We start from the raw sequence: 21345 nt of genomic DNA, 5'->3' as shown, positions 1-21345 counted from the left end.
TTTTTATTTTCTGGTATACTTTGTTTGAATATATTATTTGGACAGCCAGATGAAGCATCTTTTTATTTGCAAATGGAGTTGGATACAAACGTAATCAAATAATAATAATAACTGCAAAGCTTCAAAACCATTCTGTGATTCTGTGAAAGTGCATCAAGTAAAGAATTATGTTTATTCAGAAAGCTGCATGTTTCCTGTGCCTCATTCAAGGTGCACCCATTCAGAGCACTACGTGTATTTTAAATTAGGGGAAATAAGTAAATGTTTGGTTAGGATGTAGCTGTGAATGGAAGCTGCCCTCAGCCATGCAGCATGTCAGTACAAGCACACCTTGAGCTCATATCCACTGCTAGTGTAATGTTCTTATAGCAGCAGAGGTCTCTACCTCTGCCTTTCATATTTGCAAAAAAAAATGCTGTATGTCTCATCTGGGATAGGAGACACCAGCCCTGAAAATACTGAGATGAGATTCAACTTGACTCTTGCAGCTCTCTAGGAAGAAAGTGCTTCAGCTGAGGGAGCTGGGTGCCTCCAAAGAACAAATAATCTCAGGCAGCCACTCTAGAAGAAAAATCTCCTTGTACATATACTGACCTCTGTAACAAAACCTCTAGAAAAAACTTAAGAACAGACACCAAACTTGTAGATGACTCAGGCTGGATGCAAGGAATCCAAGTATATTGTGACAACGTGTTTGGCCAAATTGAAAAAAGTGCCTTCACTCTCATGCTGAGCGAATGGGACTTGTCCAACAAGTATATGGCACACATATGGCCATGCACTGGAAGCACTGGGTATCTTCCTTTGGAGGAAAAAGGAACATGTAAAACCTAGTGATTAGAACCCAGAGTTTTAGGGCATTTAGGAACTGGGGAAAATAAAATCAAGAAGTAGAGAGTCAGTGCAAGAATTGCCTGGCTGCCTTATATACACGAGTGCACTGCCAAGAGCTGCAGGTGTTCAATCAGACTGCTTTTATTTGAGGTGCCTAACGTGGATTTTGAAACCACCATGTAGGCAACCCGGCTTGAAAATTGACCTTAATTTCTTCTAATTGCATGTCTTATTCTTCATTATTTTTCTTGTTAGAGACAGAATTTTGAAAGGCGATTCACTAGTGCAGCTATTTTTGACTCATCGCTGCCTGTCTTACTTTGTGTTATTTAATGGGTTCCAGTGGCCATATGCTGCAGAGAATCCTGGAACAAAGTGAGTAAACTGGGAGGCATTGCTCAGAAGGATAAATTTCACAGTTGGAAACACACTTAATACTAAGCCTTCTAACCAGTTTTTCCAGAAATCGCAAGCTTGATTGCCATGATATCTGAACATGGCATTAGCTACTCTAATGAGGAAAATAATTGATATGCTATGGAAATTAGGTCTAATTAGATCTTGTTAAGATAAATATCTCAGTTCAGCTGAAAACTTGAAGAGATACATTTTGCAGCATTCCAGATTATAAATATGACCCTTGTTCTTCACCCCCCTCTGAGTCTTGGGTTACTACTGGTAGAAATGGATGTGAAAAGCCTTCTTATCGCAATCACTACATTCTATACCCACTTGACATGGAATAAGTGACAAAGATGCTGGATAGTTCAAACTTTACATAGCTTAAAACCCATTTATTTTTTACACTGGCTTTAGACAAAGGGCCAAATTTCAGAACTGTGCAACAAAATGTGTCCTGTCTATTCATTTTCTTGTATTAAACAAATTTATTAATGTTCATAAATTTTCGGATCCGTGGCAAACAATGTTCTTCAGTGTTCTTTACCATGGTTTTCAATGACTTTAGATCAATATGCATGCAAAATTTTATCAATACCATCTTAATGGGTAACAAATATTGAATGTAAACTCTAAATAAATCAAAGTTCCTTTTAAATTTGAAAAGAAAAATAAGAAGAAAACAAAAAAAGATAGAAGGCGAGCCATCCAAAAGGTGGCTAAATTTCATTAGTATTTAGACTAAGCAGATGACTGATACCTCCATGTATACTTTGCAAGATGCTGCCAAGCAATGGGCCAAACTGGTCTTCCCTCCCCTTCTGGTGGAGTTGCCATGGGCCTCAGAGTAAGATGAAACCTTGTGTGCAGGTGCTTTGTTTTCTTCCATCTTGCAAAAAAACACAGATCCAAAATATTTACTGTCCCAGTGGGCTTGAGTTTCCATCTTGCACACTGACACTTCTTCTGCAGTGCAAAAGTGTTCTGCAAAAATTTTAGTTTGATGTTTTTTCATTCTTACAGAATAAGCTATTTAAAGTGAATGCTTTAAAAGTCTTTCTTCAGATACTGTTTTTTCAGATCTCCTGAGCTAATGACCTACAAGCCCTAAAACAACTTCCCCTGTAACATCACAGGCCATTTTAAAAACATAATGTATCAAGGAGCCAATTTCTCTTATTTGATGCAATTCCTTTGCCATCAGCCTTTGCCATCAGAGCTGGCAGCTTTAGACAGGTGTTTCTGTTCCCTGCAGTCACCAGCTTGCCTTCAATGAAGCAGGAGTGCTAGGGGGTGACTCTGCAGAGCCCTGGGGTCACCACCTTCATGCACCAGTGCCACTGGGAGCCAAGGGCATGAGGAAAGCACAGGGGACCAGTCTGGGCTGGGGGGATTTGTCCCTGTCCATTAGTCCATTTGTCCCCATGTCCCTTTGTCCATGAGGACCACCATTCCAGGAGGCAGATCCACCAAGTGGTCCCTGCAATGATGAGGGTCTGATGGCAAAAAGAACAGAAGCTTTTTCTAGGCAAATCCACTGCCTGTGAAAAACAAGAAAACAAAAATCCATGTGTATCTCCTCTTCCTGGCAAATCTTGAGCAAGGGGAAAGGTGAATGATGTGATGTTGCTGTCATGGTTCCTGGCAGCTTTTCAACATCTCTGTGTCTTGATAAATACATACCTCTGTCCATTGACCTTTTTTCTTATGAGTGCAGAGAAAACTAGCTTGCAGGGCAGCTACTGTGTCATTTCCCTGGATGAAGGAGAATAATAAGTGAGTAAAACAAGACGACTCTTCCTATGACCTTTACATTTTAATAAATTAAATATCTATTTGCATTACTCATTTTCTTTTATTAATGTATTTCTATTCTGTTATTCTTGGTCTGTCTGGTCATTACTACCAGAAGATTCTGTGTCTTCCATTTGAGAAAGTACTTGCAAGAATTGAGAAGATTCCCAAAGATTCCCTCCATGTATATATGTACATACACAGTCACTGGATGAGATACCATGCAAATCAGCAGCAGATGTATGCAGATTTCTTCTGTGGCAGTCTATAGCAATGATTTCACCATTTAAGTCACACAGCACCAAGGCAGCAGTTGGGATTTTTTTTTTAAATCTATTTACTCTTTTTGTGACAAACCTAATGATTGCAGAAATGAGAAATCAGCCTGCAAACAGTCCAAATTTAAATAAAATCACCCCCACACTAGACTATAACAGTGGCAGATGGACAGAGGAAGAAAGTGTATATAGTCATATTTTTTGCCATTATAGTATAGACCCTTTCAGATTGCAACAAGCAACTTGCCATCTGCAAATCTGAGTCTTTCCTTTTCTGCTGAGGCACTGATTCAAAAATCATGATTTGTGAAGTTTGAGTTAAAGTATTAAGAGGCTAGTCTCTCATTTTAAAGGCATACTGATCTCCTGATTTTACTTCAAACACATGGGAAAAGCATGCTGAAAATTTCCCTCAGCTTCTTCTTAAGACTAAACCCAAAGCCAGTGGCTCATGCTTAGGTATGTGGTGAGGTAATGGGTTCTGCACATGAATAGCTTTTTGTCAAATAGTCTCTTATTGCTTTTGTTCTCTGGCTTTTGTTTGGTTTACTCTTTGAGGAAGTGATTTGCTCTATGCCTATAGGATATGTAGATCACACTGGGCACCTTCCTTGCAGCAGCACACATACTGACAGCAGCAATGAGCATTTGGTTTTAAAGCTAACCCTCTGAGGTGAGAAGAATGTGATCACTGCATAAATGTCATTGATTTTTTTAGGGCCAGATCTTTATTTAAATGGCCACTGATTTAGTGGGTGTGTCAATTTAATACAGATTTGCAAACAAAATCTGGGCACATTTTAAAAACGTTTCTGTGTGTCTACCCACCTCTGCTTTCCCCAGTTTTATCCGACTGTAAGTTTGCGAAGGATGTGACCATCACAGAGATCAGACAAACATATGCAATTTGCAGCCTACCAGGGTTTCTGATGCTTTCACACTACGGGCAGGGAGTTACTTCATCTAAGGGTCACGACTCTTACACAGGTTTAACTTACCAGTAACCAAAAAATCGCCTCTAGGTATGAAAGCCTATTTTGAACTTGTTTGAGAAGAGGAGGATGCAATTAAATTCTGGCAATTCCCTTTCAAGAGGTGCTGCAGTATGCTTTGCATTGCAGTATTTCTAATTTTCACTAGGTCAGGGTTGCTCTCTGTGAAGCAAAAAAAGAAAAGGTTTATTTTGCTAATCGTACATGCAAAAGCCATGTACAAAATAAAATACTAAATACAGTAATTACGGTAATTTTTGTTAAAATATTTTTACACAATAAACCTTTGGCTTTGGAAACTCTACCAGAAGCAAAAGAAAAACAAACTGTAATGAAAAAACTGAAATCAGAGGCCACTAATAACACTAAAGGGAGTCCAGAAGCCAAATTAATGTTTCTACAAAGAAATACTTTTCCACACCAGGCAAATTCCTAGTAAGACCTTTACCTGGGTCTTTATAGACAGGATTCAGATTTCATTTTGAAGTATGTTTTTTACAAACTGTTTAGTGTTCATATGTCATTACCACTGTTGGGCCAGATTGCACCTGGCATCGATATAAACAAAGCTTTGGCAAGAATTCTTTCCTTTGGGATGGAGACATCTGATTTTCAAGCTGAAAACATGTCAGTGTTGCAAGACACTCCAAATAGCCTGTTTTACCAGTGCAGTAAATTAACCCGCCTGGTGTAGTGTTAAATGCTTTACAAACATCGACTGAAGGTGAGGGAGGGAAACACCAAAAAGCAAACAAAAACATTTCAATAACTTGTTTGAGCAGTGAAAAAAAGCACATGGGAAGCTTAAAGGGAGGGGGGGATGCCTAGGACATAGGACAGCAGAAAAATCAATTTTCAGAATTTTGTCCTTTATTTAACCTAGAGATTGTGTGCCATGGTGCGGGAAGACACAGAAGGAGCAGAACAAGTTATATAGATGATAGAAAAAGCATCTTCATTTGAAAAGCAGATCAGGATAACAGCAAACAGCGACTCTAACTCATCATTGCCTTGTCTAGAGGAGGAAGGGTTTTTGATAGCTGTTGCATGAAAGAGGTTCACCTTTAATGCCACAAAACACTGGTGGACAAAGACTACGTAGGCAAAACAGAGGATAAAATATTAGGCTATCCCCCTTGCTTCCCCATTGTTCAGGATGAAAAAGCTGAGCTGAACTTCTGGGCACGCAGAATTGGCTGTGTGAAAGCTCTCATCGCTAGATCGTGCATTTGTGCTAAGCTTGAATGGTCTAGAGGACAATGGGGTTCATCCTGCCTGTGGCTCTGCACTGATGCTGCAATATAGATGTGAAACAAGAATAGCTGGAAAGTAGGTCCACATGCGTATGGAGTGGAACAACGGCCTGTCCTGAGAAACACAGGCAGAAGCAGCATTCTTAAATATATATATATATATTTATATAGCTGTTAGACTGAAGCCATTTTGCTACTCATCTTGCTATTTTAATTGTCCTAATAGCTGTCTATTTACAAACATGCATGTAAGTGGGCTAGAATAATTAATGAATATTCATAAGCATTCATAAAATGTGACAAAGTTTATGTTAGGGCAGATGTTAATTCCCAAGAGGATTACATTTCTATCAAGTGTAAATTTATATTAGTAAGATCCAGCATGATTGATTTTTGCTTGGCCAGCAATAGAGGACTTAGCATCCATACTGGCAGAGATTGTATCTGGTCAACAGGAAAGGAAAACTGGCCAAGAAACTGCCAACACGGAATCTGAAGCTGTGAAACCTGGTCAAGAAGAAATAAAGCCAAATAAGCAACAGATGAAAAATTATCTTAAAGCAAAGATCAAATCACTCAGTTGGAAAAGAGAATTATATTGGAAAAGGTGATGCTGAGAGCATGAAGGGACATGAGAATTTTAGAAACAACAATATTAAAAAAATTAAATGGAGTGCTGAATACTAGACATTTTATTTTTAAGTGGACCGTAACATTGAAAAAAAAAAAAAAGGAAACAATATACTCAGAGATGTCTGACAAAGAGCAGAGAGGACTTCTAAACTTTGCAAATCATGTGGAGACAAATGTCAGAGGTATCAGTACTCAAGAGCCACAGACATACTGGAAAGATCTCAGGAATGGGCTCCAAAAAGTCGAGGGAACTGGAATATCTGTCCTCTGAGGAGTGGCATAGACAGCTGGGACTGTTCAGCTCAGAGGTATCCCATCAGGGTATGTAAATACCTGCAGGAAGATGCATCACTGCTCAGCAATGCCCAGAGACAGGACTGGAGGCAATGGGCACAAGCTGAACCATGGGAGGCTCTCTCTGAACATCAGAGCACTTTTTCACTGTGTAGGTGACTGAGCACTCACAGGTTTCCCACCAGTTGTGAGTCTCCATCCTTGGAGATATTCAAAAGCCATCTGGACATGGTCCCAGGTTTGCAGCTCTGGGTGTCCCTGCTGTAGCAGGGGCATTGGACAAATGAACCCCATAGATCCTTTCCAACCTCAATCACAGCAATCCTGTGATTCTTTGACTTTCCCAGCCCAGTGGGGAAGATGATAGATCAAATGAAGAACCAGGAAAGAAAGAGACTTTGGTAAAATACAAACTTCACAATAGTTTTTTGGTACTGTAGTACCTTGTAGAGCACCCTCAGATACTGGAGTGGTCTAGTGGGTTCAAGAAAGAGCTGTTCCTGCACTGGTGCTGCAAAAACTTACTGCCTCTGTAGAGGAGACTTCCTAGGAAGTTTATTGATCTTTGTTTGCCAAATCAAAGAGTGAGGAGAGAAATGGGTAGGGAACTTGCTAACAGATAAAGTCAAAGAGTATTAATGCCACTGTGTGTTTTGTCCTCAGAACATAAGTGAAGTTCTCTAGATGCAGAGTAACTGTAGGACCACTTTGGACTGTGCCGGCTACAGCCCCATCCGAAGCAAAAGCAAGACACCCTGACCAGGAAAGGACACAAACAGCCTTCTGTATGCAGCAGCATAACCACACACCAGCACAAGCACTGCTAACACACTGGCAGGGACAGTGCCTCCGTACCCAGCTGGAATGACAAAATGGAGCCAGGGCGCTTCCGGAGGTTGCAGGGTGGCTGCCAAACAGACACGATGCTTGGTGGCAGGCTGGCAGCACAGGGACAAGCCACTGCCAAGAAAAGGGAGGGGAGTATCACCTGAGTCCCACCAGGGTTAACCTGCACCTGATGCAGGTGATGGGAGTGGGGATTCTGGCTGGAGAAAATGTCTCTGAGCACATTGGGGGGAAAACTGCCTTCTGTTCTCAATACAAAACACATTATTACTGGGGCAATCAAAAAATACAAACAAGTTTAGCAAGTAAAGCAGAACAGCTCCCCAAAAAAGAGATTTTTTAGGTAAGTGGAACACATTTTCACTAATCTCTTTTGGCAGTCCTTCATTCTGAACAAGAAGGAGGATCATATCAAGTCAAAAGGACAAAAAAAATTTGCTAAATACATACTTTGTTCAGACAGTTACGCAACAATAAAGCAAGTTGGGCAAAAATATAAGAGGAAAAGAAAGTGAGGAAAAAAGGCAGTTTAATGGGTGTCAAACTTGTAAACACTGAATTGTATTTTATCACTGTTGGTTTAAAATTAATATAAGATAAACAAAGCAGTAGTACTGTATTACTGCAGTTATATCGCTGTAAAATCCTGATTGTCCATGAATTTTATTCACACAGGAGAATAAATTATATTGCTAGTAGCATTTTAGCAAATACTTTCATGCCAGAGCATTGCATCAACTTAATGTTATTGGTGTCAAATAAATCTGGAGTAGTTAAATCAGTACAAAGTCCAGGCTGACCCCAGCATTTATTGTATGTTTTTAGAAATGGTTCAAAGCTGAACCCATTTTCTTATTAGTCTCATTAGTCTTTTATTTTCACTGTATTTGGCAGAATATTTAATTGTCCAGAAAGTGAAAATACCTGATAAGCCATGTGTAAAGAATTTGAACTCAAACCCTGACAGTCTGCTTGAAGTGAATGAAATTCATGTCAGATTTGGACAAATGCAAGAGTAGGTAACAAAAGTACAGGTGAAGGAGCCCTGCATATTCAGGTCTGGAAAAATGTTATGAAGGGAACCACATAAATGAAGGCAAAAGTTGTGTTAGTTGAATAATCAATGAATTAACAAGGTGCTCTGCTTCCAGATGCCTCTGTCGGTTATGGTGAGGTAATTTTATGGGGAAATACATATGGAGGCAAGAATGGGGGCTTTTAGTGAGGGTTTTTCAGGCATGCAGGCATTTGCTTGAATCCTACCTACTACTCTCCTCATGGGCACAAACTAGGTGCAATAGTGGATGCTCAGCTGGCTGGGCTCTGGTGGAAAGAAAAACTGAAAAAGCTCAAGAAGTTCCTTTTTCCATATTGCCCTTCCTAGCTGCTTATTGGCATCCTTTGCCATGTCCTTGCTTGCAGTGGTGCAATTGTTTGTTTGGCCAGGCTGTAAACAGAACTGATTAAATGGGCTCAGGTAAAAACCAGAATCCTACTCCCCCACACAGAAAAGCCTGAGCTCCTCCAATGGGATTGCTTTAGTCATCCAATTTACAGCTCAAGAAAAAGTTGATTGGAAATGCTTGCCTAAGGAAAAAGCAGGGCATGGAATGGGAATAAGCAGCAGAGGGTAGGAACTGCTTAGATGCTGCAGAAATAATAATATATTGGTTTATTTTATTGTTTTATTGGGAAATATGCTCCAGCTTTACTTTAAACTTCATAGATATCGCCAAAGCCCCACTGAGGAGCAACTTCTTAGTCAGCCTAGCATTTAAAAATAATTTATTTCATCAGGGAGGTACGGTTGAAGAAAAGCTTAGGGAAGGAAATGTAACAAGGCCGATTAAGTTGTTCCACTGCAACCAGGAATATCTAAATGAGAAACTTAATCAGGTTTCAAAGAACACCAGTAAACAATTCTCACCATGTATATAAAGGTGTGTATTGTATTGTACCAGTACAATGCATCTATCAGTGATAACAAACCACCCTACAACTGTAGGATTGACACAGGTGAGATCTGACTAGTAAACAACCACCTTCTCATGTCCCACTTTCAAACTGGAGAAAAACCTCAGTTCCTGTGACACCAATCACAGGTCTAGGCAGGGAAAAATTAGTATTGTCAGGTTTTGTTTAGACCACAGAACACAGTGAATTTATTTCTAAAAGGTTCATACTCCTTGCCACAAATACATGAGTCATGGAGTCTATTTTTAATAATTATATTTGGTATCAGGGATCACTCTCTGCCTCAGCTAGTCACTGCCAGTACGGGGACACATGGTACATGGCGTTCTGGTGCTGTTTCCCCTCTCCCATTTCTGGGGTGTGGGGGTGGAAAGAAGGGAGGGCAACTGCTTTTCTACTACTGCCCATCCTTCAGGGACTCTGTAGTGGGCTTTGCTTCATCCTATGGAGCAGCTGAGAAAATGTTGCCTGCAGAACATGCTAAAACCTGCATTTGGGGTGAAGGGGGATATTTGGGTTTCTTGACTCATCCCAGTCACCCATCCAAGTGGGATTTACCCACATGAGTGACCAGTTTTGGTCTGGAATCCCCACTGCATGGAAATACATGCATCTACAAGGTGACACCACTTAACTTTAAAATGTAAGTTGAAAATTAATAGTTGAGAGCTTTTATGTACCATTACAGTTTTACTGTGAACATAAGCTGCAAACACTTGAACCTAGAGCATTCTGTGAGGCTTTGATCACATTACAGAATATTAATTTGCTAATTTACCAATGCAGATAAAGCGCTTTATGAAAACTGAAATAGAGCTGTTAATCAGTGTTTGCACAACACCAGAAACATAACCATTGTTTCAACCCTTCTCTTTGAAGCACATCATTTTATTGAGACTGTGAATAGACTGGGAAAAGTTTATTCCATAAAAGAGGAAGGATAAGAGACACCATGGCACACCTAACCTGATTTTTCTTAATGCCTTCCTCATTCTTAGGAACTGTTAAGCAGCCTGGGGCAGACACTTGTTCCTCCAGTACAAGCAGGCAAAAGTTCTGGCCAGTTGGGTTTTTTTTCAGAAAAGGTCTATTTACCTCTCTTGTCTTGGTATTTTTTATTCAATTAATTTATTAAACAATTGAGGCAATAATTTGCCCATCTTTAAAACATTTCATGCATATCTCACTTAGAATCATCACATCTGAAATCAGCTGCTGAAGAGGGATTGATAGCTTGCAAAAGCAGATGTACTTCTGACAGACTGCAGTGTATTTAATTATCAGCATTAACAAAAAGATGCATTTGTAAAAATTAAAAATAGATATATAAACATATACATTTTCCATAGATATCTATTACATACTGCCAAGGAAATATATCTTAAACTGTAATATTTTTAAATAAAAATTTAACATGCTGTTAAGATGAAAGAAAAGTATAACCTTTTTTTAAACTGATACATTAGATTGCTTATTTTGTGGCCTTATTTCATCATGCAGTAGCTCATTTGGGCTGTCCAGGAAAAGTAATTAACACTAATGCTTCTAAAGAATTTTCATTTGTGATGCTAATCTGTCACAAAACCAAAAGTATCTTCAGAAAAACAGGGGGGAAAAGTACAGAGACTACTTGCAGCCAACTTAAATTAGTGCTAGCTTGACTTGTGTTAATTGAAAAGTTGTTTACATCTCTTTTGTATGTGTTTATAAAAGTTGGCAGACAGAAGAATTGCTGCCTACTTACATGAACAAAACTTTGATTTATTTAAGCTGCTGTATGTATTACTGTCATTAAAAACCTCTTGAAACATTTCTGTACACATGCTCTTAAGGTATAAGCCTGTCTCTGTGTTCATGTACACACAGATACAGACACACACACCATGCTGTATCATTTTTACTACTGAGACATTTATACTCAGTCCTCACAATTTGTGAATATTTCTATGTGCCAGTTCAATCTAGCAGCCTACTTGCCTCTGTTTAAATTTCTCTGAGATATGTGCAAGTCATAAAAATACCTTGATGGCAACTTGTGAAAATGTCTTACTGTTGCACACATATCCACATTCTTGGACAGTCAGGCTCAGCAGAAATATAATACTTACATAGCTGAGCACCCCTAAAGCTTTATTGGGTTCATGAGCAATGGCTCCTGGCTGTTGAGAGAGAGAACCTCAGGCTCTTGTTCTCTGGTTCTCCACATTCACAGCATCTCTCAGGACAAGCCACCTGACCACCATACGTGGAAATTGCCCAACTCTGATGGTGTTGGAGGGACTCCCACCTAATATCTTCAGGATCCACATTGTCCACACAATGGTAGGGGGAGGGAGAGGCTTGCTAGGCTTACATGGCAGCAAGCACTCTCAGCTGCTCCTGGACAGCTTTTAGAGATCTTATCTTTTAAAAATGCGAGTAGCTATTGTTGGTAAGTGCACTGATGTGTTCCCAGACCTTAAATGAAACTTCTAGAGAAATGGGCAAAGAAATTTGGTTTCCTCAGCAGAGCATAATTAAATTGCTGCTTAGTTCACAATGCTGACTAGTGACATTTGCATCATTCTAGTGTTGCTAGATCATGTACTGCATGTAAGGACAATTAGCAGAGCAGAGAGAAAAGCAGCAGATGCTAGAAGTGCACAGAGTTAGATGACTCATTTTGGTGTCATGAAGAATCTTTTTCAGACAAATGAAAAGCTTGATATTATTATTATTATTATTATTATTATTATTATTATTATTATTATTGTATTAAGATTTCAGGAAAGAGTATTAGCAAAATCAGTGTCTTGCAGTACGTTAAAACATATGTTTACCTGAAATACAGAGAGACACCAACATAGATGATAGAGACTCTATTATCCCTCTTCCTCCCCACTCCTGCCCTTTTTTCTCTTAGGATTCATTATGTGCTGGGTTTAGGATTGGTTCCACGTTGAACCAAAAGAAAATGTATTCTAAAATTTCTTAAATCTTTAAAAACTTGTTAATTGCTCAGAGGTAAAAATAAGAAAATATTGGCGTTTTTGTGCATATTTTACAGCAGCTTTTCAGTCTAACAGGACTAACTAGAAATACATACTTTCCATTTAAAAGATTTATTCTCACAAATACCTGATAGGTGTAAAGTAGAAAGCAAGTCCCATGAGACAAGTACCTCCTGCTCTCAGAGGCACTCTGCTTCACATTTACGGTTCTCTTTGTTTCCTTAAAAACAAATGTAATTTGTCTTTTCTCTTGCCAATCCCATTTGTGAATTTGAAACTAAATGGCACTTTCACAGAATTCACAGAAGGACTAGGTTGGAAGAGACCTTCAAGATGATCGAGTCCACTTGTATGCTATCATTCTGTATGGCATCACTTCATTGATGGAGAGCTAGGCATGCAGTAAATGTCAGACTTTCCTCCTGCAGAAACTCTATTCTGCACACTATAAAGCTACTATAGGTACATTATATATATGTGCACTTCAGCAAAATCTTATTTGAGAGGTGCATTCATATGGCATGCACCAATATAAGTGACAAAACATTCTGCAATGTCAAGTTCTGTAAACAAACCACTCCAAGGAATTAACATTCACACATAATTGTATGTTTTTACCATGCCAGGCATGTCACAAAAAAAAGAATTTGAATTGTGATTATAGTAATTAATTTTTCCTCTCCTGTTTGAAACATGCCAACTTATTATGGCATTGAGGATGATAGATTCTGGCCTGCCATTTTAGTGCATCATATATTTACATTTCCATATGAAGAACTGTTACCAAAAGATGCTAACAGGATGACGTCTATATACAAACATATATATAAGTGTGACCACTAGGTCTTTAGAAAAAAAGGTCTGAAAGTCTTTAGAAAAAAAAAAAGGGGGGAAGATTAGGCAAGAAAAATAAAGCAAAACAGAGATTTTGTCCTCTAAATCAGGTAGGTCTAGTGCTGAAAATGCAGGATTGTAGGGAGGTGTACCTGTTAGAAGAATCAAAATGTAATTTTTCAATCTGCTGGTAATCTGACCATTTTTACTTCATTTTTGCTGTATTAACAGTGTGTCCAAGGTGAGTGGGTGGCTGAACTTCAAGTTCTGTGGTATTCCTTCTTTTCTACTCTGAAGTGGAAATTTCTATGTTTTGACATACAATGTAAAGGAAAAAAAAGGAAAAAAAAAAGGAAAAAAAAAAGGAAAATGGATTAGTACTGATTCAGATGATGGGAAACTGTTTCCAAATACTCTTACCAAAAGCACACATTCAGGTGCACTAATACAGAGTGGTTTTCCAATAAGCCCAAGGGGCTCCTTCTTTGCTGCCACTCCCTTCCCCATCTCGCGCTCTGCCTGCCTGATCCCATCCGACAGTAGAGCTGATACCGCACTAATCCCCGCAAGTTTGGGACTAATGAACTAACTGCTGGGCTGCTGCCACGGAGCTTGGTCCCAAACTATACTGTACTTCACACTCGATTTATTCTCCAGATGGCGAGACTGCGCAGCCCTGCCGCGAGGGACCACCTCTTCCACTGGAGTGTAAAAGTGGACGGATGTTGTTTTCTTTGCAGATTTGATAATTCAGAGCTAGAAACTCATGAGGATGGTTAGTTATTAGGTTTAATGGGTGCCAGTGGCAATGTGAGTATTCCCATTTTTAATTTCGGTGTCTGTGTGTTTGGGTAGCAATGGATTTGTCAGCAATGCTGCGTCACCTTTATCTTCACCAGTTGGTGTAGCTGCACGTGGTAATGAACCTCTTCCTGTGTCCTCCTCAGAGTTAAACAGAAGGGGTGCTAAAGTAGCCACCCTGACCAACCTTCTTTTTCCCTCAGTGAGCTTTCCAGCACAAGTTGCAAATTTAGAGTATTTTAATATGTCACTATTTACCGTGAAGCTCTCTGTTGTCTTTCTCTCTTGCTCAGATTGATACTCACATGGGACCCAAGGAGATACCACCATCCCAAGCTACTTGAGCATGAAATATTTTACTTAATGATTGAATTTATTTCTTTATCAGCTATTCTTTCATGACAAAGTGTTACCTGATCTTGTAGTTCTCATGTGAAGAACAGAGCAAATATTTTTCTCACCGTTCCTTAAAAATTCTAGTTTTCCCATTCTTGGCTGTAAGGATGTCATTGTATCAATGACTATCTTTTTTTTCTGTTATAATGTCAAAGTAGTTTACCTAGGTTAGAATTTTAGCTTTTGTGTGAATTCTGCAATAAGAAGAGCATCTACATTTCCCTGCTTAATGACCCAGAAAGGGGTCTCCCTTTTCTGCATGTTTTTAATACATTTGGTGAAAGGTTTTAGTATATATATATTTTTTATTTCCCCATGTTATGTTTCAGTGAAAACCTTTATGAGAACCTGAGACTCCCTGCAAACATGAGTTGGATTTCCTCCATTGTAGGAAGGATAGGCACTGAGTCAGCCCCCTCACAAACTCTGGCTTTGGCAGCCAGGTCCCATCAGTTTGTTCCACAAAGAAAAACATAAATTGATTTTTGCTGTGGAAACTATAGTGACTAGAAGTATTATATCATGGGAAGGAAACATTTCCATTCCTGGGGTATCTAGGCAGACAGATCTAAAACATAGCAGTTCTAAGAAAACGCATAAATTCTCAACCCAACAGATGGCATGGGTGTGTTAACTAACATAGCAACATATTTTCTATTAAAATATGGGAAAAAACAACAACCCCCTCCCCATGTTTGTTGGTTGGTATAAATTCAGTGAAGTTGTTGGTTATTTTTGGGATACGTACCAGAGGGCTGCACATTTAGTTTATGTAAATTGATAACAGCAACAGCCTGTTAATAAGTGTTTTGTATGGAAATATACCTAGAAAGACACGATCTGTCTTTTTTGGGAAGAGAGTTTGCAGATTGAGGAGAAAAATACATATGAGATGCTCTAGTGCTCACTATTATATTCTGAAAAAAAATCACAACAAATTAGGCTGCAACTTTGCTGGAGATGTGCCTTCAGCTGGAATTGATTGCTGCCTTAGAGGATACTTTGGGAAAATCTGTTTTTTGCAAATTGCATCGGTGTACGCTGAAATGGTGATAATCAGACTTTAATTCAAAGCATAAATTGGTTTGGAGTGCATTTTTAAGTTACCCTTCTGCATCATATCCAGAAACTTTCAGCCCAGAAACCTATTACCCTGGGTCAGAGAAAGAAAACATAAGGAATTTGTATTTCCCGGTATTGGCATCATATGTTTGGATTTACCTAATTTGGAAGAGCCATTTCAGACAGCCATGCACCAGAGCTGTCTTCCAGCTGGACGTGCTTGTACTAAACTGCCTGCATCTTTATGTGGCTTTCCTAATGGCCCCAGACAGAGTCCATTCACAGCAGTTCAAATGTTTTGGGTTGCATTTTCCAGAGATTACCTCTGAAGGCGCCCCCTGATCGCAGCCCAGGGATACATACATGGGTGCCTTGTTCCTGTCTGCCCGATTAACAGGCATATGCTCCCAGCCTTCGGAGGAGCACGGCTAGTAGCCCCAAGCTGAGGGCTGTTCGCTTCACATTTCATTAACTTTCTGCTTCATTATTCCTTCCTTTTAACCAGTTAGAGCCACCAATTGCTTTCCTCTAAACTTACCCTAATTATCAGGGGTCCCAGCCCTGTAAATCAGTACACTGCAGAGCTGTCTGAAACTGGCCTGGGAGACCCTGTTCTCATCGGTCCTGACAACTGTAAGCTACTGTTCCCTCACACTGTTTAACTCAGACCACATTGGGAAACCACCTCTGCCCCTCTTGCCGGCAGAGGTTTGCATCCGTCTGGTTTAAATCTACTGTCATGTGCTCTCTGGCTGATTTGTATTAGCCTGGATATTAACTTCGATGATTTCTTCTTGTTGTTGTTTTCCCCCCTTGAGTTTGCCTGTTTTCTTGAAAAGCATCTCTATTCAGCAACTGCATATTGTTAAAGTCATTCCTGAGCCTCCATGAGTCAGGAGCTTTAAAGTTTTATTACCCCCATAAAAACTCTTCACAAATGAAATGACTTTTGATAAGTGTGCATTTTGACAATGCAAATTTGTTAGGGGCTGTTGGTGAGTGGAAGGAATTTGGGGTTGAAACTTCAGTTGGCAGGAAGCAGGGAGCCCAGCACCTTCCTTCGACCCCTACCCCCTTTTCCAGGCCAAGAAATGCATTTCATTTCAAAAGAGCATGCCAGTATTCTTCATGCAAATCAACTATTAAACAGATTTGTGAATTTGCATTCACAAAAATAGCAAACAACCAGGCAAAGTGTATGTCTTTGGAGATTTTATTTTGTGCCAACAGAATACCCTTTTATGTGGTCTGAGAAAAATCTTGGAGTTATTTCAGTGTTGTTTTTATATGCAAGTTGTGAATTCTATTTCTGCCTTTAATACACTTTGAATACATGGAGTAAAGGAAAACTGAAGTGTATATATATATGTACTTTTTGATGTTCAGTTAATATAGAGCTAAATGACAAAAATTAATTGTTCTGTGCAGATTTAAGAATATTCCATTTTTGAGAGAGCAGAGAGTTTGTGCAACACGTAACGTTAGCATAAAGATTTGTGTTTGTTACACATGTTCAGCACTAGCAGACACCAAAAATCTTGCTTTCTGCAAGTGATAGAAACCCCATGCATTGAATTATCAGTTACAAAGAAACAGTGAAGAGGAAGGTAAAATTGTAATGTTCTGGTGATGACTGCTTCAATAAAGTCCAAGAGTGACAGATGTTTTGGGGACACCACTATTCTGGCTGTGTAGTTTTTCCCCATGTCATTCCAACAAGTTTCTTCTCAGTGCCTTTTTCTGTCAATAGAAAATATGCTTTCTTTTTCTCTTCTTGTGCATCTGAATTTATATATATTGTAGAGAGAAGCGAGACTGACCATCATGAAAATGCTTGAAGAGTTTGACTTTGGCCATGCTGAAAAGTGTGTCAGGATAAACTCTGTGTCCAGCGGCCTTGCAGAAGAAGATTTAGAGGTTATTTTGCAATCCAAGACCCTTCCTTCAAGCATGATGCTGCCAAAGGTTGAAAGTGTTGAAGAAATAAGATGGGTGAGTACCAACAGCACAGTAGCTTTGACTGAAGCTGTTGGGCCAAGTTCACAGAGGCACAGAGATGAATGACTGTGAGTTGAGAGGAAGGCTGAAAATACCACATGATGTTGTTGCTTGGCTAAGGTAATTGGGAAGTGCATCCACTTAAATGTGTGTGTGATGGGCTGTATAAAAAGCATATATGGAACATGTTTATAAAGAAAACCAGGTGTGTTTCTCCCACAACTGACAAAGAACCAATATTGCTGTCAGAATATATTCTCAAAAGTAGAAGGGTAAGTGCCTGACTCTTCTCAGACTACCCTAACAAGCAAAATTATTGTCTGTCCAAGAGCCTTATGTGCATTGGAAGCAGGAGATGGGAAACCATGTTAGCAACATATGAAAAAATGGGTTGGGGGGAAGGTCACTCCTTGGGGCAACTGGAGGAAAAAACAGGAAGCTTTTAACTAGTGTTTTTAATTAGCACAGATATTATTTCCTGAACAGTTCTCTACTTCTTCCTTTTTAATTGCTGACAGGTGTGTTTGTATTTCACAACTGACTTTTCAGCCAATAAAAACCTGAAATGTAAATGGTTGGCATGTCAAATTACTTAAGAAAACTTTGAAATAGGCCTAATTATGCTATAATTGTTTTAATTGCCAAAAAAAGAAGGATATTTGTTTGGATAGAGCATTATGGCTCTAACACATCAGTAAAGAAATAATGCTTAATTATTCACTTCATATTTTTGCAAACCGCTAGCTGAGCAACTAGCACGCGTGCAAGCTGTGATGAAAGGCAGGCAGGCATATTAGGATCTATTTTAATCTCAGCATCTAACCTTGATCAAACCATTGAGCTGGGCCTGGGCACACAATGGAGCACAGCCCCAGAGCCGGGTGTGTGACAGGGCCCGTCCGTTCTGCGGCGCTGCCCCTTCGGCTCCGCCACTCGCCATGGAGGGTTCACCTTCCCCTTCCACCAACGGGTAATTAAATTAACCAGGGCGCACCTCTCAGGGTTTACAGCCATGGAAGTGTTAGATGCAACTTGTCAGTGATGAATATTCATGATACCAAAATGGCAGAGCCCTTGCTGCCACCAAGTAGGTTTTGCAGGGATATGGGATGCCAGGGCTCTTTGTCCCCTCATCCTCTTCCACTTTCCCCATCGCTAATTTTTATTTCCATCGTGGAAAACAAGCCAGCCCCAGAAGCTTCTGCCTCATTGTCCTTCTTTTGCTTCGCTCTCCCTTTGCCCAACCTTTGCACACAAAGAACATACTCTCCCTAACGCTGCTGCCTTCTTTTCCCAATCCTCCAAAAATTCACTCCAGCATGATTTTTCAGCCTCCCAGAAGCTGTTTCTTTCCCCCCACGCACACCCGCTCTCCCCCTTCATTTTTATTTATGTGCAGCAGAAAACCTGGAGGCTGATGCACAACTAAAAGATGGGCTTACTTGTTTTCTTTTGTGTGAGAATCTCTTGCTTTCCTTTTGTCCCTAGTGTGGGTACTTGTTTGACTGGCATGGCTTATTGGACTATAACAAGCGTAACTCTCCCTCCTTTGTGGCGGGACAATTCTCCCACAAATCCCGACCAGTGTGCATTCTTCCCAACACACTATTGGGTGTGCACTGGAATTGAAAGAATTGCTGAGGCCTTGCTACTTCATCCCCTCCCCAAGCTTTGTGGGTTTTTTTTTTTCCTCCGCCTTCTTTTTTTTTTTCCCTTTCTCCCTGAAATGAACACTTTACCGGGCCGGAAACATTTAATCGTCTCCTTTTGAAAAAAAAAAAAAAAATTAATTGAAACTTCTCCACTCGTTGCCTTTTGTATTGGTGCTTATTGCAAATCTTTTACAAGGCAGAGGAAAGGAGGCAATATTTAATTAAATGTGCTTTTTTTTTTTTTCTTTACCTTCAAAAAAAAAGATAGCAAGAATAATTCTAGGAGTGTGACTTTTAAAATAAAACAGGAACTCTGTTCTTTAACATACACTTAAAATATACACACAGTAGCTCTCTTTACTTTTTTTTCTCCTTTAAAAAATTAAAATCAGATAGGAGCCTTAATAAGATATGCTGATACCATTATATTGCCTCATTTTCTTCACTTGCTTGAGTGAACTTTACTGTTTTCTGCCACTGTAGTAACCTGCCATACTGTACAGATTGAATTGAATTGATTTTTTCCCCTCCTTGTGCCTTTTTGAGTGGAATTCTCTTCATTAAAGAAAAGTTACCAAGAGGGCCATGGTGGTGGTGCAGAGCAGAGATGGGAGGGCAGAATTCTTCATCGGAGAAAGCTGTGATTTATTTTGGCCTAATTGTAAAGTTACTGCAAATTGCTGGAAAGGTTTTTTTTTTTTTTTTTCAAGATCTGGGTGATTAGATTTTCCTTCTTTTGGGGAGGGGGAGTGGGGGGAAGCTAAAAGGGGAAATAACACCTCTAATCCAGCTTCTGGTAAATAGGCTGCCAGCTTTTAAAATGAGTTTCCTTTCTATTAGTCAGAATATTATGCTAAGCCTTAAGCATTAGTTTTTTATGTTGCCATAGCAGCCTTATTCCTGCAGGGTTGTGACCTGCGATGATTACAGTACAAAGCTTATAGGGTCTTGAAACCCCCTTTGAAGATGAAAAGTCTTTGATGGTTTATATTTATGCAAATCTCTTAGATATGATTTACCCAACTGAGACTGAATGGAGAGATGATTAAAATTCCCTTTCCTTTGATATCCATTAATAGTCGAATATTCCTTAAATTTAAAATATATGCATATGTGATTTTTGTCTTTATTTACTAACATTTTTGCAGTACCTGCAATATGTTTATCTTGACACAAATTACTCAATCTGGACAGACATAATACATTTACAATATAGAGCTGAAGGTTTTTCCCCCTTTTTTTTTTTTTTTTTTTCCCCTTTTGAAAGGGGAAAAATCTGTGCAAGAGCTTTTGTATGTTTCCAGATGATAGATTTTGGAATTTGGGCTACCCCACTGGCAGCTCAGAGCTAGCTGTGAACTGGTCTCATGGAAAAAATTGGCAAGCTTTGGTCTTCAAAGAATTAAACTTCCTTTTTAAGGCCTTCCTAGGTAAGCTAAAAAATTATGAAGAAAAGCCTATTGAACAAAAGGGTAACGGTGCCGTAATGAATAATACGGATGCCACTTAGAAGGCTGGGGAGCGCTTCCAGTGATGGCAGTGCTGGACCTGAAACAAAACTGGACCTCAGGTACAGCAGCACTTCATTGTTTTCCAGAGCCCACGCATTTGCATTTCACTAAGACAGGGTGAGAGGTGCTAAGCTTGGAATTTTTTTTTTTTTTCCCCCTTGCAAACCAGCCTCCAAATTTAGAAATGTATGGGAATGCTGCAGTTTCAAATCACAGGCCTTGTTAAAAGCTGTTTTAATTTTTTTAGTTATCAGGTGTTGGGGTGGGGAGAGGTGTTTGTTGTAGTCAGGTGAATATTTGCAATATTGTGTATACATGTAGACTGTTCTTTTTTTACCCTCTGATAACTCATTCTGTCTAGTTTTAGTTTTCAGACAAATTCTTACATCACCTTAAAGGCCGAACACTTGTAGAGCCAATGAATTTTATCCCCTTTGTGGAAACTGCAATGGGCTTGCTCAATTTTAAGGTAAGAAAGTCTTGAAGTGTTCATATTTTGCCATCTCAGCAAACAAGGATAAGCAGAATACTCCTCAGTCTCTCCCTAATTTCACCAAGGAAAAGAGGTTAAAAAATACAAAACGTATCATTCAATCCCCAAAAACATTTGCACATTGAACTCTGATATTTGTATTGTAAAGGCCTTCATAAATTTATAATATTCCAGTGGCAGAACAGTCCACACCAAATAACAAAACCTCTCTTCTTTCCTGTTATTGTCTTGAACACACTAGGAGTGGAAATGGGCCTCTCCAAAGATTTGGAATACTCAGTGTTGCAGGCTATTTAGTAGCTGTCAGATGC

At 39.4% G+C, this 21345-nt stretch overlaps 1 protein-coding gene across 5 annotated transcripts in view; it reads left to right on the top strand.

The window, feature by feature from the left end:
• The window catches only part of CLYBL (citramalyl-CoA lyase), a 161795-nt gene that overhangs the window by 116632 nt on the left and 23818 nt on the right, over positions 1 to 21345 (top strand). For 4 of the 5 annotated variants that reach the window (XM_079329836.1, XM_079329835.1, XM_079329834.1 and 1 more), the window contains exons 3-4: positions 17184 to 17372; positions 20909 to 21010. In XM_079329836.1, coding sequence (XP_079185962.1) covers positions 17184 to 17372; positions 20909 to 21010 — 291 coding nt within the window. The remainder of the gene's footprint in view (positions 1 to 17183; positions 17373 to 20908; positions 21011 to 21345) is intronic. The other variant, XM_079329838.1, reaches the window with a different exon arrangement.

This window comes from Erithacus rubecula, assembly GCF_903797595.1.
Source record: "Erithacus rubecula genome assembly, chromosome: 1".
Classification (NCBI taxonomy): Eukaryota; Metazoa; Chordata; class Aves; order Passeriformes; family Muscicapidae; genus Erithacus; species Erithacus rubecula.
This window is presented reverse-complemented; position numbering and strand designations above follow the sequence as displayed.